We start from the raw sequence: 15,309 nt of genomic DNA on the forward strand, positions 1-15,309 counted from the left end.
TGGTTATGTCGAGGGGTGTGGACTTAAATGGGTTCCATTGTCCATAGAATTGTTTGTCTGAAGAGCTGCAATTTATTAAGGCAATCATGTATTCGCTTAATCTTATTTTTATTGGTACAAATGCCTGAATATTAAGATTCAATATTACTATTGTAATGTGCTTGACAGTATTTTTAGTTGAACAGAAAATGAAGCATCTACAAGTTAATCAATATGCTACAGAGTGTAGAGTTACTGTATCCTACCCCTCATTGCCTGATGAACTGCAATAGCAGAGGATTGTCTCTGTCTTCTTTGGTATATAACGACTTGTTTTCTCTATACGCGTCTGTGTGTCTGTTTTAATGCCAGATATGCTGGCAAAAACGTTGTTAGTGTTGTCTTTGTCGCGCAACACTGCTCTAAACTGACTATTGATTGCTCCTCTCCACACTGGACTAGATGAAGGAACATGACCCTTTAATCGTCATGACTCACACTTTGATTGAGAACTCGGCCCCAAGGCCTCAACTTTACCAGCAAGTAAGGCCAACTCAAGGCGGCGTTGCTGCTTCGCCTCATCTTCACATTGGCTGTTTCGTTTCTTCCTCCTTTTTTGATGTTTTGCAATGCTCCTGTCCAAGTCCTTACAGCATCTGAAAGACTGGTCTACCCCGTATTGTCTGTATCACCAGTGCCAACCCATTCATTGCTTTGACTGTTGTGCTCCAATGGAAAGTCATGGCGATAGGAACATGACTTGGAAGTGAGAAGTACAATGTGTGCGCTCCACTAAGTGCTGTACATGTCACCGGCTCCTTTTTTTTTGGGCTGGGCACAGTTCACTTTGGAAATTGCTTTTCAAAATAACTTGAGAGTACCGGTCTTGGTGAACCGGAAGGTCACTGTGCAGCAGGGGGATGCAGCTGAATGAAGTATCCACTGGTGCAGGGGTCAGAGAGAGCTACTTCTTGGGTAGTGATTAATGCGAAGGGCTACCAGTTTGATACACACTTAAATAAATTGCCAGAAATAGCCAATTTGCTCAATTTACCTTTAACTCTATGTTATTATTAATAATTAATGATATTTACACTTAATTGAACGGTCTAAAAGAGGAGAAAACACGATAAAAATGACAATTACATTTTGTAACATAGTTTATCTTCAATTTCGACTCTTTAAAATTCAAAATTCAGCTGAAAAAAAGGAGACAAAAACTAGTTAATTCGAATCTTTTTGAAAAAATAAAAAAAATAATTTATGGAACATCATTAGTAATTTTTCCTGATTAAGATTAATTTTAGAATTTTGATGACCTGTTTTAAATAGGTTAAAATCCAATCTGCACTTTGTTAGAATATATAACAAATTGGACCAAGCTATATTTCTAACAAAGACAAATCATTATTTCTTCTACATTTTCCAGAACAAAAATTTTAAAAGAAATTCAAAAGACTTTGAAATAAGATTTAAATTTGATTCTACAGATTTTCTAGATGTGCCAGAATATTTTTTTTGAATTTTAATCGTAATAAGTTTGAAGAAATATTTCACAAATATTCTTCGTCGAAAAAACAGAAGCTAAAATGAAGAATTAAATTAAAAATGTATTTATTATTCTTTACAATAAAAAAATACATTTACTTGAACATTTATTTAAATTGTCAGGAAAGAAGAGGAAGGAATTTAAAAGGTAAAAAGGTATATATGTTTAAAAATCCTAAAATAATTTTTAAGGTTGTATTTTTTCGCTAAAAATGTCTTTCTGAAAGTTATAAGAAGCAAAGTGAAAAAAATTATGAATTTATTTAAACAAGTGAAGACCAAGTCTTTAAAATATTTTCTTGGATTTTCAAATTCTATTTGAGTTTTGTCTCTCTTAGAATTAAAAATGTCGGGCAAAGCGAGACCAGCTTGCTAGTAAATAAATACAATTTAAAAAATAGAGGCAGCTCACTGGTAAGTGCTGCTATTTGAGCTATTTTTAGAACAGGCCAGCGGGCTACTCATCTGGTCCTTACGGGCTACCTGGTGCCCGCTGGCACCGCGTTGGTGACCCCTGCACTGGTGCATGTCTGACTTGTTTTTCCACTAAAGCTGAATTCATGATAAATGCCGATTGAGATCATGAAATCCTGGATCATTTTTCTTTTGTTGCTCCCAGTATGTGGATATATCCAGGGTGGTCAGAATGTCTGGTCACCCTTGCTAAGTAGTGCCCCAACCCAATCTCTCACCCGTCTGCATCCATTAACATACTAGCCCGGGCAACAGCTGCATTGTCACCTGTTATTTGCTCGCAGTTTGTCACTCTCTTCACTCTGTCACACTCTGCTCAATGTGAGAGTCTGAATGTTGTGTGGGGAATATTCTCGCATCCTAATTTATCTGCCATATGACACAACCGAGAAAAGCTGAGTGTGAAGTCCATTTTTGGACGGTAACTCATTACTAGATGCAATTAATTTGACTCACTCAGCCAGCACAGTGGATTTGAAAAGGCATCAAGGACGATTTGATTTATTGGACTGTCCGGAGTTGTAGATAGTCGGCCAAGGTTGGCTATCATTTACACAATGAACAAGATATATAAGGATAAATATAATCTTAGGGAAAAATGTAATGTAAAACATTTGTACGCACGTACAACACTTAAGACCTTCAGTATATCAGTATGTGGAATTAAATGATGGAATGGATTAAGCAAAGAAATCAAACAATGTACTAATATGATCCACTTCAAGAAACTCTTCAAACCTAAAGTGTTTACAAAGTACAAAGAAGAAGAACCATGATAAACATTCTGAATTTATTTCATCCATCCATTCATTTATCTCACCATATGAAATATAACTTACTTCACTAATGATTATCTATTTATTTTTATTGTGATTACTTATGGAGTATATTGTGAATAAATTGAGAACAGGAAGTGAACAAAATTTTTAGCAACTGCTATGTAAAGGAAAAGGGGTAGGATTAAATAAGCTCTGCTTCTTCCTACTCCTTTTCCAACATGTTGAATAGAGAAACTGGAAATTGTGATGTATCATGTTGTATGCATGCATGTTGGAAAAAAACTCAAACTCAACGATACCGGTGTTTAAACAGTGCCCAAATAGGTACTTAAACATAAACAATACAAAAATATACAGATGTTATCCAAGAACAGTTATTTTTTATTTTTACGGAATTATGTGAAATGCTTGCCCATAATTTAAACACTTAAATCATATACAGTACAGGCCAAACGTTTGGACACACCTTCTCATTCATTGCGTTTTCTTTATTCACATGACTATTGTAGTAGAATTTCTGACCTTTGACCTATATTGCATGTCTAATAAGAATGTACGCTCATTTAATTTCTCTTCTATTCTGTGCCAGTGGGACAAAAGTGAATATTAAGTCGTGCCAACCTGTCTACAGAATGTGTTGACTGTCTAAAGGATTCGAGTTGTTATGGAACAGATAGGGAAAACAAAGACATTGACGCACTAGATAAAAGACATTGACGCACTCGATAAGAAACAATGACGCACAAGAGACATATAAAAAATGGCAGAAGACCGGAACTCGAGAGTGATTTTGGCTTGTGTGTGTCTTGTTTGCTACGGAGTAACATGTGGTCTGTCTGCACGGCCAACTTAATTCAACCTGCACTTCTGATGATGGGTAAATAAATTTGTTGTACTAAACTACTTTTGTTGCCTGTTTAAGCTTCGGACAATCCACATGACTATTTACATTGTAGATTGTCACTGAAGGCATCAAAACTATGAATGAACACATGTGGAGTTATGTACTTAACAAAAAAAAAAAAAGGTCAAATAACTGAAAACATGTTTTTACTTTTTTATCTGCTGATCTGTATTTAGGATCTGCATAAGTCCTGAAAATTTGCGCGCTTCGGCCTTTGTAGTCCGTGCCAACACCGTAGTCGATAAGCTTCTACTTTTTCTCTACCTTCTTGTTGTCCTGTTGCTATTTCCAATATAAAGTAGTGTAAAGTTCTTACTTATATCTGTCAGTAAACTCGTCATGAAAGTGCTAAAACATACCGGTGTAGTGAGTCTACATTATTCACCCAAGGAACTTTAGTTATTAGAGAGTTCCGGTCGGAAGGGTTTTTCACGGGACACATTTCCGGCGTTGTTGTTGCACTAGTGAGCCACGGATGAGGAGATGCTGCTCTGTTATTGATTGAAGTAAAGTCTGAATGTCATTAAAACAGTTAGCGCTATCTTTTGACACTTCTTCCACCCCCGTCCTTGCACGCTACACCGCTACAACAAAGATGACGGGGAGAAGACGCTGTCGAAGGTGAGCCACGTAAATAAGACCGCCCACAAAACGGCACATCCTGAACAGACTGTCCGAAAGCGGCTTTAAGATGATCTGTAAAACATCATCTATGCAACATTTTGACCAAAGAACCACCATTACATGTTATGTAGACCACAAGGAAGTCTTTTACATTTAGAAAAAAATAGTAATAATATGACTCCTTTAATGCGCCTTATAATCCAGTGGAAAATTTGGTATATTTTGCATATTAATGAAGACAGAGAAGCAAAATGGATTGCACGCCTTATTCTGCTCACTTAACAGGCGCAATCCACTTTGCACACATTTTAATAGATCAGCTTTGCGTGTGCTAACTGGTTTGCATGTGTTTCCATACCCGCAAACCTCTATATAATCAGGTCCTTACCGTGTAAGCCAGGGGTGGGCAATTAATTTTTACCGGGGGCCGCATGAGCAACCCGAGCACTGCTGGAGGGCCACATCGACAATATTTCAATTAAATTTTGCTCAATATTATTTTTGATATATACCGTAAGATAAATAATAATAATAATAATAATAATTAATAATAATAGTAATACTTCAACATAGTGTGTGTAACAGCATTCCATGACTAATATAAATAAATGAACATTAATAATAAATGACAGTAAAATAAGCACACGTATGACTGAGGAGTCATAGTGTAACTTTGTGTGGTGTTTGAGTTGTCCGACTTTTTGTGTGGCCATAAACGCACCAGTGGTTTAGTGGTATGCGTGTTGGTGACAGATGACAAGTTGCTTTTGGCCTGGTTTGTACGGCAGAAAATGGCTAGTTTTTCGAGATAGAAGTGTTTTATTCATGTTTTTGGTGTGGTTATGTCCGAATATAAACAGTTTTGCTCAATAAAGTGATCGATATAATTCCTGTCCTCGAAGCATCTCGATAGACGTTACAATAATTGAACGGTGTTCAATTGAACGGTGTTGACGAACACCGTTAGGGCCGCTTGTTGTCACTGTCACTCAAAGTTGCATTGCAAAATTACACAGAATAAATGTGTTTATTTTGTTTAGAATTCAGATGGGATTTGATTTGGTGCGCGGCATATATTTGCCGCGCGCAGCGGATGCTTGAGCAGTGCGCAATTGCGCAGGCGCGCACCTTAGAGGGAACGTTGCTCGGCAGTCCATGTCTTGTTGAAAACACGCCATTCCTCATCAACTTTTCTCTTTTTAGCGTCTCGGGTGTAAACCGTGCATCACTTGTCGCTGCATGTGCACCTTCACTCGCAGGTCACACACGGACACACGGCCATAAATAATACTTTTCAAAATAAAAGCAGCACAGTTGTATTGCGCGCACGACAGATGTTTTTCCAACTTTATTTTGTAATTTGTGATTGCAGCTGTTCACATTCACTCACAATCACGCACGCGCATACGTCCACACGGAAGTAATACAAATAACGCTTTTCAAAACAAAAGCAGCACCGTTGCATTGCACACTCGACATAGATACTTTTTAAAATGTATTTTGTAATTTATAATTGGCCTCACGCGGGCCGCAGAATACCCAGGTCTGGTGTAAGCATTAAACAACGAACCCATACAATCCTTTGGGTCAATATTTTTTTTTGTTTAGTCAGCCCCGTTGGCAACATGTCACCTTGCATTTCTAATAAACCACTGTGTTGTGCTGACGGAGACAAATACTTTGTGGATGATAAAACATAATCATTGTGTGCTTGTACTGGCGTACCCCCACTGTAGGTTTGCAAACTCCTCCGGTTTCACTCAAATTTTAGTTCCTACCAATAAAAAAAATGTCTAAGGCAAAAATGAGAGCTTTAAAAATGATGCTATACTGGTTTCCCACAGAGTCATGTCAATCTTTCTAATGACGTGTCGTGTTTGTGTCTGATGATGTGATCTTCCTTGACAGCTCAGTCCGGAAGAACACCCTTACATGCCGGAAGAGGCTGACATTGATGTGAGCTCACTCTTCTTTCTTAAAGGTACGCGATGTTGAGCTGCACCTCAATGGCCTTCACTTTTCTATTGTGCTCTTCTCAGGACAAGCTGAGCCAATTGTGTGAGCAGGATAAAGTAGTGAGGTCACACGAAGACAAACTTCAGCAGCTGTACAGAGAGAAGGTGACTCACCATTATATCACTTTTTCTTTTTTGTAAGACGGAAAATTAATTTTGGGGGTACATAATGACGTTGTAGTTGAATTTACACAAAAAGTGTAAAGCCAAAACAAATACAGTACAGGCCAAAAGTTTTGACACACCTCCTTCAGTCTGTTTTTTTACATTTTCATGACTATTTACATTGTAGATTGTCACTGAAGGCATCAAAACTATGAATGAACACATGTGGAGTTATGTACTTCACAAAAAAAAGTGAAATAACTGAAAACATGTTTTATATTCTATTTCCTTCAAAATAGCCACCCTTTGCTCTGATTACTGCTTTGCACACTCTTGGCATTCTCTCCATGAGCTTCAAGAGGTAGTCACCTGATATGGTTTTCACTTCACAGGTGTGCTTGAAGCTCATGGAGAGAATGCCAAGAGAGTGCAAAGCAGTTTTCAGAGCAAAGGGTGGCTATTTTGAAGAAACTAGAATACAAAACATGTTTTCAGTCATTTCACCTTTTTTTGTTAAGTACATAACTCCACAAGTGTTCATTCATAGTTTTGATGTGACAATCTACAATGTAAATCTAAAGAAAACGCATTGACTGAGGAGAAGGTGTGTCCAAACCTTTCGAACTACAAACTTCCTTCTGTCACTCGGTGTCACAAGTGCTTTAGTAACCTGTAGTGTCGGAGTTGTGTGATTTCCAAGTACCGTAAGAGCAATATGTGTTTTTATTTCAGAAGCCCCAAAAGTCCCCACAACATTTGTTGCCAGTCGCTTTTTTGATAGTTTTAAGAGGGTCCTGATTAGGGTTGGGTATCGTTTGAATTCGAAGGATTCCGATTCCGATTCCTGACGATTCTCGATTCCGATTCTTCTTGTACCATGCCGGGATCAATGTGTTTGATAGGTAGTCCCTGGAAGGTGGTATGTATTTTGGGTTGAGAGTTTTCACCATATCCCTGCAAACATAAACAAACATGTTGTTACTGTTTAGCCCAGTATCAATTAGCTTAGCTCTAACGTTATTGCTTAACTAACCTAAATGTTGGACATTCCACCTCTGAAAAGGGATGCAGTCTTTTGACTATGTGTGCAGTGGCACTCTTCCGTCTGTGGCACCGACATCTTCCCCATTGCCGCTACGGTGAACGGAGTACGCTGAGCACATCGCGGAGTCTGGCTAGCAGGTTGTAAATTGTCTATGAAAAAATACGCGGCGCAATTTGTTAGCTGCCTCGACGTTGGCGCAAAACACATTATTTATTGCATATATATTGTTTTACTTACCGGATTCGGACTGCAATGCAGTCACCGAGGTGCCAGGCAGGGCGTCGAAGCCAGAGGAAGAGGCACAGGAGGACGGTCGGCGCAGCGCGTCGAAGACGGGACACACTTTTATTTGTACTCGGAGGTGCTTCATCATGTTCGACGTGCACCCTCCTAAGCATGAAACAGTCCTGTCGCACGTGTTACATTTCGCCGATATTTCATTTTTTTTAGTAAAATAAAGCCACACTTGGACCGCCGACGCCGGCTATCCATGCTTGACTGACTCGCTCGGCTACATAGGCTCGGCTATGCTAACACTTCCGGCGGTGGGCGCTTCTTCGTTGGTGTTTAGCGGCTTCTTCTTCCGGTCGCCGGACTTATTCTTTTTTTCCGGTCGGCGGACTGGGTATCGAAACTAGGAATCGAAATTTAAACTTTTGAACGATTCCGGGAGAATCGGAAAGTTAGTCCCGGTTCCAATCGATACTCGATACTCGATACCCAACCCTAGTCCTGATTACTCGCTGCATATTAAGACAACGTCGCTAAGTTGGCAACACTAATGATGTACATTTGAAGTTCTCTAATGTTGGTGCGTAATAACTTCTGCCTTCGCTTTGTAATATTATAATAACAATGGCTCTTTAAGACGTACAGTACAGGCCAAACGTTTGGACACACCTTCTCATTTCAATGCCTTTTCTTTATTTTCATGACTATTTACATTGTAGATTGTCACTGAAGGCATCAAAACTATGACACCTGCGAAGTGAAAACCATTTCAGCTGACGACCTCTTGAAGCTCATGGAGAGAATGCCAAGAGTGTGCAAAACGGTAATCAGAGCAAAGGGTGGCTATTTTGAAGAAACTAGAATATAAAACATGTTTTCAGTTATTTCACCTTTTTTTTTGTTAATTAAGTACATACCTCCACATGTGTTCATTCACAGTTTTGATGCCTTCAGTGACAATCTACAATGTAAATAGTAGGGATGTCCGATAATGGCTTTTTGCCGATATCCGATATTCCGATATTGTCCAACTCTTTAGTTACCGATACCGATATCAACCGATACCGATGTCAACCGATATATACAGTCGTGGAATTAACACATTATTATGTCTAATTTGGACAACCAGGTATGGTGAAGATAAGGTACTTTTAAAAAAAATTATAAAACAAAATAAGATGAATAAATTAAAAACATTTTCTTGAATAAAGAAGAAAGTAAAACAATATAAAAACATTTACATAGAAACTAGTAAAGAATGAAAATGAGTAAAATTAACTGTTAAAGGTTAGTACTATTAGTGGAGCAGCAGCACGCACAATCATGTGTGCTTACGGACTGTATCCCTTGCAGACTGTATTGATATATATTGATATATAATGTAGGAACCAGAATATTAATAACAGAAAGAAACAACCCTTTTGTGTGAATGAGGAGGGAGGTTTTTGGGGTTGGTGCATTAATTGTAAGTGTATCTTGTGTTTTTTATGTTGATTTAATAAAACAAAAACAAAACAAAAAAACGATACTGATAATAAAAAAACCGATACCGATAATTTCCGCTATTACATTTTAACGCATTTATCGGCCGATAATATCGGCAGGCCGATATTATCGGACATCCCTAGTAAATAGTCATGAAAATAAAGAAAACTCTTTGAATGAGATGGTGTGTCCAAACTTTTGGCCTGTACTGTATGTCTATTTTGAGTCAGAAAGTTCATCTTTTTTTGTGTGATGGTACAGAAATATAAACTTGTGGTCCGGCTTTTTTCTTCAGCGCGTTTAATGCCGTTGCTTGTTAACCTTTGCAAAGTGAATTGGGAAGGTGAGGCTTTGGCAGCAAATGGAGATTCCGTATTTTTCGGACTATAAGTCTCAGTTTTTTTCATAGTTTGGCCGGGGGTGCGACTTATACTCAGGAGCGACTTATGTGTGAAATTATTAACACATTAGCGTAAAATATCAAATAATATTATTTAGCTCATTCACGTAAGAGACTAGACCAGGGGTCGGCAACCCAAAATGTTGAAAGAGCCATATTGTACCAAAAATACAAAAACAAATCTGTCTGGAGCCGCAAAAAATTAAAAGCCATATTACATACAGATAGTGTGTCATGAGATATAAATTGAATTAAGAGGACTTAAAGGAAGCTAAATTACCTCAAATATACCTACAAATGAGGCATAATGATGCAATATGTACATATAGCTAGCCTAAATAGCAGGTTAGCATCGATTAGCTTGCAGTCATGCAGTGACCAAATATGTCTGATTAGCACTCCACACAAGTCAATAACATCAACAAAACTCACCTTTGTGCATTCATGCACAACGTTAAAAGTTTGGTGGACAAAATGAGACAGAAAAAGAAGTGGCATAAAACACGTCCTAGAAAGTCGGAGAAAGTTATACATGTAAACAAACTAAGGTGAGTTCAAGGACCGCCAAAATTAGTAGGACAAAACGGCGCTCGCCAAATACTGGAATCAGTGAAGCATGTTTAATATAAACAGTGTGATTTATAACAATTAGGGAGGTTTGTGTCATGTTTGTCCTCCTACAGAAACCATATTAAAACAAAAAATATATTTTTTTCCCCTCATTTTTTTCCATTTTTCATACATTTTTGAAAAAGCTCCAGAGAGCCACTAGGCTCTAGAGCTGGGGTTGCCGACCCCTGGACTAGACGTATAAGATTTCATGGGATTTAGCGATGAGGAGTGACAGATTGTTTGGTAAACGTATAGCATGTTTTATATGTTATAGTTATTTGAATGACTCTTACCATAATATGTTACGTTAACATACCAGTTGGTTATTTATGCCTCATATAACGTACACTTATTCAGCCTGTTGTTCACTATTCTTTAGACATTTTAAATTGCCTTTCAAATGTCTATTCTTGCTGTTGGCTTTTATCAAATACATTTCCCTAAAAAATGCGACTTATACTCCAGTGCGACTTATATATGTTTTTTTCCTTCTTTATTATGCATTTTCGGCCGGTGCGACTTGTACTCTGAAAAATACGGTACTTAAAATACCAAACATATTTTCAGTGTTAGTTTAACGGGACATACAAACAATCTCTTGCATCGATGGTAAAAAAAGTAAAAGTCATAGAGTGGACTTTTTTTATTGGACAGTGACAATATATTGACATTATGACACAATAAAATATCAACTCAAAAGTGTCAGGCCAAAATATTGCCCTACTTTTTCAGAAAGGGCTCATTAGGAACACAAATCCCACCCTGACACGGATGTTGTAACTGATGACTTGTCTTCCTGTAGCACACACTGGAGACGGTACTGCTGTCAGCCAGCCAGGAGGTAGAATTGGGCGCAGATGACCCGGCTGCCATGCAGAGTGTCATCCAGCAGAGAGACTTACTGCAGAGCGGCTTGCTCAGCACCTGCAGAGAGCTTTCCCGAGTTACGGCTGTAAGCCCATGAATAAAATCCTACAGTAACTCTTTCAAAAATAAACATCTCCTTGGGGGAAAAAAAAGCATTTCTAATGTTTTTTTTTTTCTTCATCAGGAGTTGGAGCGGTCGTGGATGGAGTATGATCAAATAGAAGGAGCTGTGACTCTGGCGAAGAGCAACTTGCTGGAGCAGCTTGAAGTGCTGGGAAGTCCACAGGTGAGATTCTTGGGAGGGAATATCCACTGTTTTAAGCAACAAAACCAAATATGTCCTTTGTAACACCAGCATGATTTAAAATGTCTTGTCATGCTGCCAAAAGGTGCGATCAATCACTGAGAGATCTAAGAAACATTACCGTATTTTCCAGACCATAAGGCGCACCGGAGTATAAGGTGCATTAAAGGGGTAATTTTTCTAATTTTTTTAGAAATTTCTAAATGTAAAGCACTTCCTTGTGGTCTACATCAGTGTTTTTCAACCACTGTGCCGCGGCACACCGTGAGATACAGTCTGGTGTGCCGTGGGAGATGATCTCATTTCACCTATTTGGGTTAAAAATATTTTTTTGCTAAGCAGTAATTATAATCTGCAAATGATGTGTTGTTGTTGAGTGTCGGTGCTGTCTAGAGCTCGGCAGAGTAACCGTGTAATACTCTTCCATATCAGTAGGTGGCAGCCGGTAGCTAATTGCTTTGTAGATGTCGGAAACAGCGGGAGGCAGTGTGCAGGTAAAAAGGTGTCTAATGCTTAAACCAAAAATAAACAAAAGGTGAGTGCCCCTAAGAAAAGGCATTGAAGGCTAGGGAAGGCTGTGCAGAACGAAACTATTATTATTATTATTAGCCTTTATTTAACCAGGTAAAATCCCATTGAGATCAAAGATCTCTTTTCCAAGGGAGACCTGGCCAAGAGGGCAGCAGCAAGGTTACATTAAAAACAGTAAACAAATACATAAAACATCACATTTACGACATTAAAACTTGCTGACATAACACATGTGCATACAGACAAGGTAGACTGCAGTCCTTTCACAGAAGCTTTAAACTCATTCAACGTAACAAGGGTTTGAAATTTAATATTGGATTGTAGGTTATTCCAAGCCTTCGCTGCTGAAAACCTAAATGCTTTCTTGCCCAGTTCAGTTCTTACTTTGGGGACGACAAATTGCAGAACATTCATTGAACGAAGATTGTGACTTCCTTGTTTCTTTGTTAAAAGACAAGACAGATAAGATGGAGTGATACCCAGAATGGTTTTGTAGATGAAAACATACCAATGAAAACTGAACTGGCTACAAAGTATACAAAAACAGAATGCTGGACGACAGCAAAGACTTACTGCGGAGCAAAGACGGCGTCCACAAAGTACATCCGAACATGACATGACAATCAACAATGTCCCCACAGAGAAGGATAAAAACATACTGAAATATTCTCGACTGCTAAAACAAAGTAGATGCGGGGAAATATCGCTCAAAGGAAGACATGAAACTGCTACAGGAAAATACCAAAAAAAGAGAAAAAGCCACCAAAATAGGAGTGCAAGACAAGAACTAAAACACTACACACAGGAAAACAGCAATAAACTCCAAATAAGTCAGGTGTGACAGGTGGTGACAGTACACCTACTTTGAGACAAGAGCTACAGTGATGCATGCTTGGTTATGCTTTGAATTCATATCCAACACTTGCGACGACGACTTTTTACTGTCAGCTGAGTTTCGTTTTTTAATGATTTCTCCTGGTGGTGTGCCTCCGCAATTTTTCAACGCAAAAAATGTGCCATGGCTCAAAAAAGGTTGAAAAACACTGGTCTACATAACATGTAATGGTGGTTCTTTGCTCAAAATGTTGCATAGATGATGTTTTACAGATCATCTTCAAGTCGCTTTCTGACAGTCGCTTCAGGATGCGCCGTTTTGTGGGCGGTCTTATTTACGTGGCTCACCTTCGACAGCGTCTTCTCCCCGTCATCTTTGTTGTAGCGGTGTAGCGTTTTAATAACATTCAGACTTTACTTCAATCAATAACGCAGCATCATCTTCTCATCCGTGGCTCACTAGTGCAACAACAACACCGGAACTCTCTAATAACTAAAGTTCCTTGGGTGAATAATGTAAACTCACTACACCGGTATGTTTTAGCGCTTTCATGGCGAGTTTACTGACAGATATAAGTAAGAACTTTACAATACTTTATATTAGAAATGGCAACAGCGCATGATGAATGTCCCATAACAAGAAGATAAACAAAAAGAAAAGGCTAATCGACTACGGTGTCGGCACGGACTACAAAGGCAGGCGCGTGCACATTTTCAGGACTTATGCAGATCCCAAATACAGATCAGAAGGTAAGAAAAGTTGCTTTTGCATAATATTGTGAAACAAAACACCAGATAATATGTCTTACCTTAAACACACACCATAATAATACTGGTATGTTGAAGCACAGTACAATCCATCAAGTGGTGCAGCGTCATAGCTTACCAAAGTCGTACTAAAACATTTTGATACATTTTTGAGTGTCGTGGTAATGTTCTATATTTTCAATGGAACATATAACATTTGGGTGTTGTTTACTTGAGTCATATTGCTGTCTACAAATATCTCTAGGGATGATGTTTGATAAGAAATTATCGAGTTCGAGCCTATTATGGAATCCTCTTATCGAACCGATTCCTTATCGATTCTCTTATGGAGTCCAGATAGGTTGTTGTATATGGAAAAAAAAACACAATATTTGGTTTAACAAAAGCTCACTTTTATTATATAACAAAACAATTTAATCTAAAAAATAAATAAATATTGACTGTTGCCCCCCTAAAAAAATAAAATAAATAAATATTGACTGTTGTTACCCAAAGTATATTAAGTGGGATTTTTCAGAGAAACAAATATATACATTAACACAAAAACAAGCTGTCTCTGTGATCACTATAGGTGTATAAATAATAATATAGTGTTAAATAAAATCAGTCCCTTGGGCACAAAACTGAAAATAATACAGCTCTCCAAAAAGTGCACTTCTGCTGCTATTGGAACATAACTGTTTGTTATGATGCTTTGACATTTTTGCACTTTATTTCTTTATTGAAATTATTGAAATTATTGAAATTAAAAATTATTATTTCGGCACTCACGCTACCGAAAGAAAATTCTATGAAGAGAAAAGTTGTTTGCAAATGTGGTTACAATGCTAAAAAATGAAAAGTTAAAGCTAAAAAAAGAAATACACTTTATTGAGTTAACATTATTTCTTTATAGGGGGAAAAATGTTATGAGCTAGAGAATATAACAACTACACTACCCAGCATGCAACGGGAGTGACGAGCATGCGCGGTAGCCCCAAAAAGTGTTGTTGCATGTCCGTCACCCGTGAAAGTAAACGTCAAGAACTCAGCCAACACGCCTCGTCTGCATTATTTATAATTAGACAGACAACACATCTACAGTGTGATTTTGTTTTGTTTACAAGGAAAGAAAAACAAAAGTTAAAAAAGGGAGATATATGTTGTATATATATGTATGTGCTGCGGTTGCTATAGGAACGTTGCGACAGCTGCCGTAAAGGAGGTGCGTTGCTATTCTGGTTGCTATGTTTCCGGTTGGTGGTAAAAGTGTTGGTCATGTGTTTTACCCTGCTAAAATCTCTCAGTAAAGTTATTCGATGGATTATAGCTTTTGTTTTGAACTTTATTACACCTTGGAGCACTTTTTCCCGTCCATTGTTTTCCTGCTTTCGCTATCTGCGCCTAATGACTGAGCTACGTGACGTCAATTCTTGTGATGTCACACGGAGCATTTCTGGTCGGGACGGGATTCGTTCCGAGGGGTTCGAATATAGAACCAACTCTTTTTCTTTACTATAGTGGTCTCGATAACGGGTACCGGTTTTTAAAAAGGGATTCGAGTCCGAGGACTCGGTTCTTTTCTTATTGAACAACCGGGAAAACCGGTTTCGAGTATCATCCCTACATATCTCTTATGTGTGACTGCCATCTACTGGTCAATGTTATCATTTCACCATGTACCAAATAAAATAGTTTTGAGGTCGGTAAGCACAACCGAAATGATTCCGTACATTAGGCGCATCGGGTTGTAAGGCGCACTGTCGAGTTTTGAGAAAATGAAAGGATTTTAAGTGCGCCTTATAGTCCAAAAATGCGGTAATCA

The 15,309-nt window shown here is 38.2% G+C and overlaps 1 protein-coding gene across 1 annotated transcript in view; it reads left to right on the plus strand.

Moving 5' to 3' along the window:
• The window catches only part of LOC133641693 (pleckstrin homology domain-containing family A member 5-like), a 283,765-nt gene that overhangs the window by 237,382 nt on the left and 31,074 nt on the right, over positions 1-15,309 (plus strand). Inside the window, 4 exon segments of the mRNA XM_062035630.1 lie at positions 6,217-6,264; positions 6,348-6,428; positions 11,004-11,153; positions 11,253-11,354. Of these exon segments, the coding sequence (XP_061891614.1) occupies positions 6,217-6,264; positions 6,348-6,428; positions 11,004-11,153; positions 11,253-11,354 (381 nt within the window).

Source organism: Entelurus aequoreus, linkage group LG24 (genome assembly GCF_033978785.1).
Source record: "Entelurus aequoreus isolate RoL-2023_Sb linkage group LG24, RoL_Eaeq_v1.1, whole genome shotgun sequence".
Classification (NCBI taxonomy): Eukaryota; Metazoa; Chordata; class Actinopteri; order Syngnathiformes; family Syngnathidae; genus Entelurus; species Entelurus aequoreus.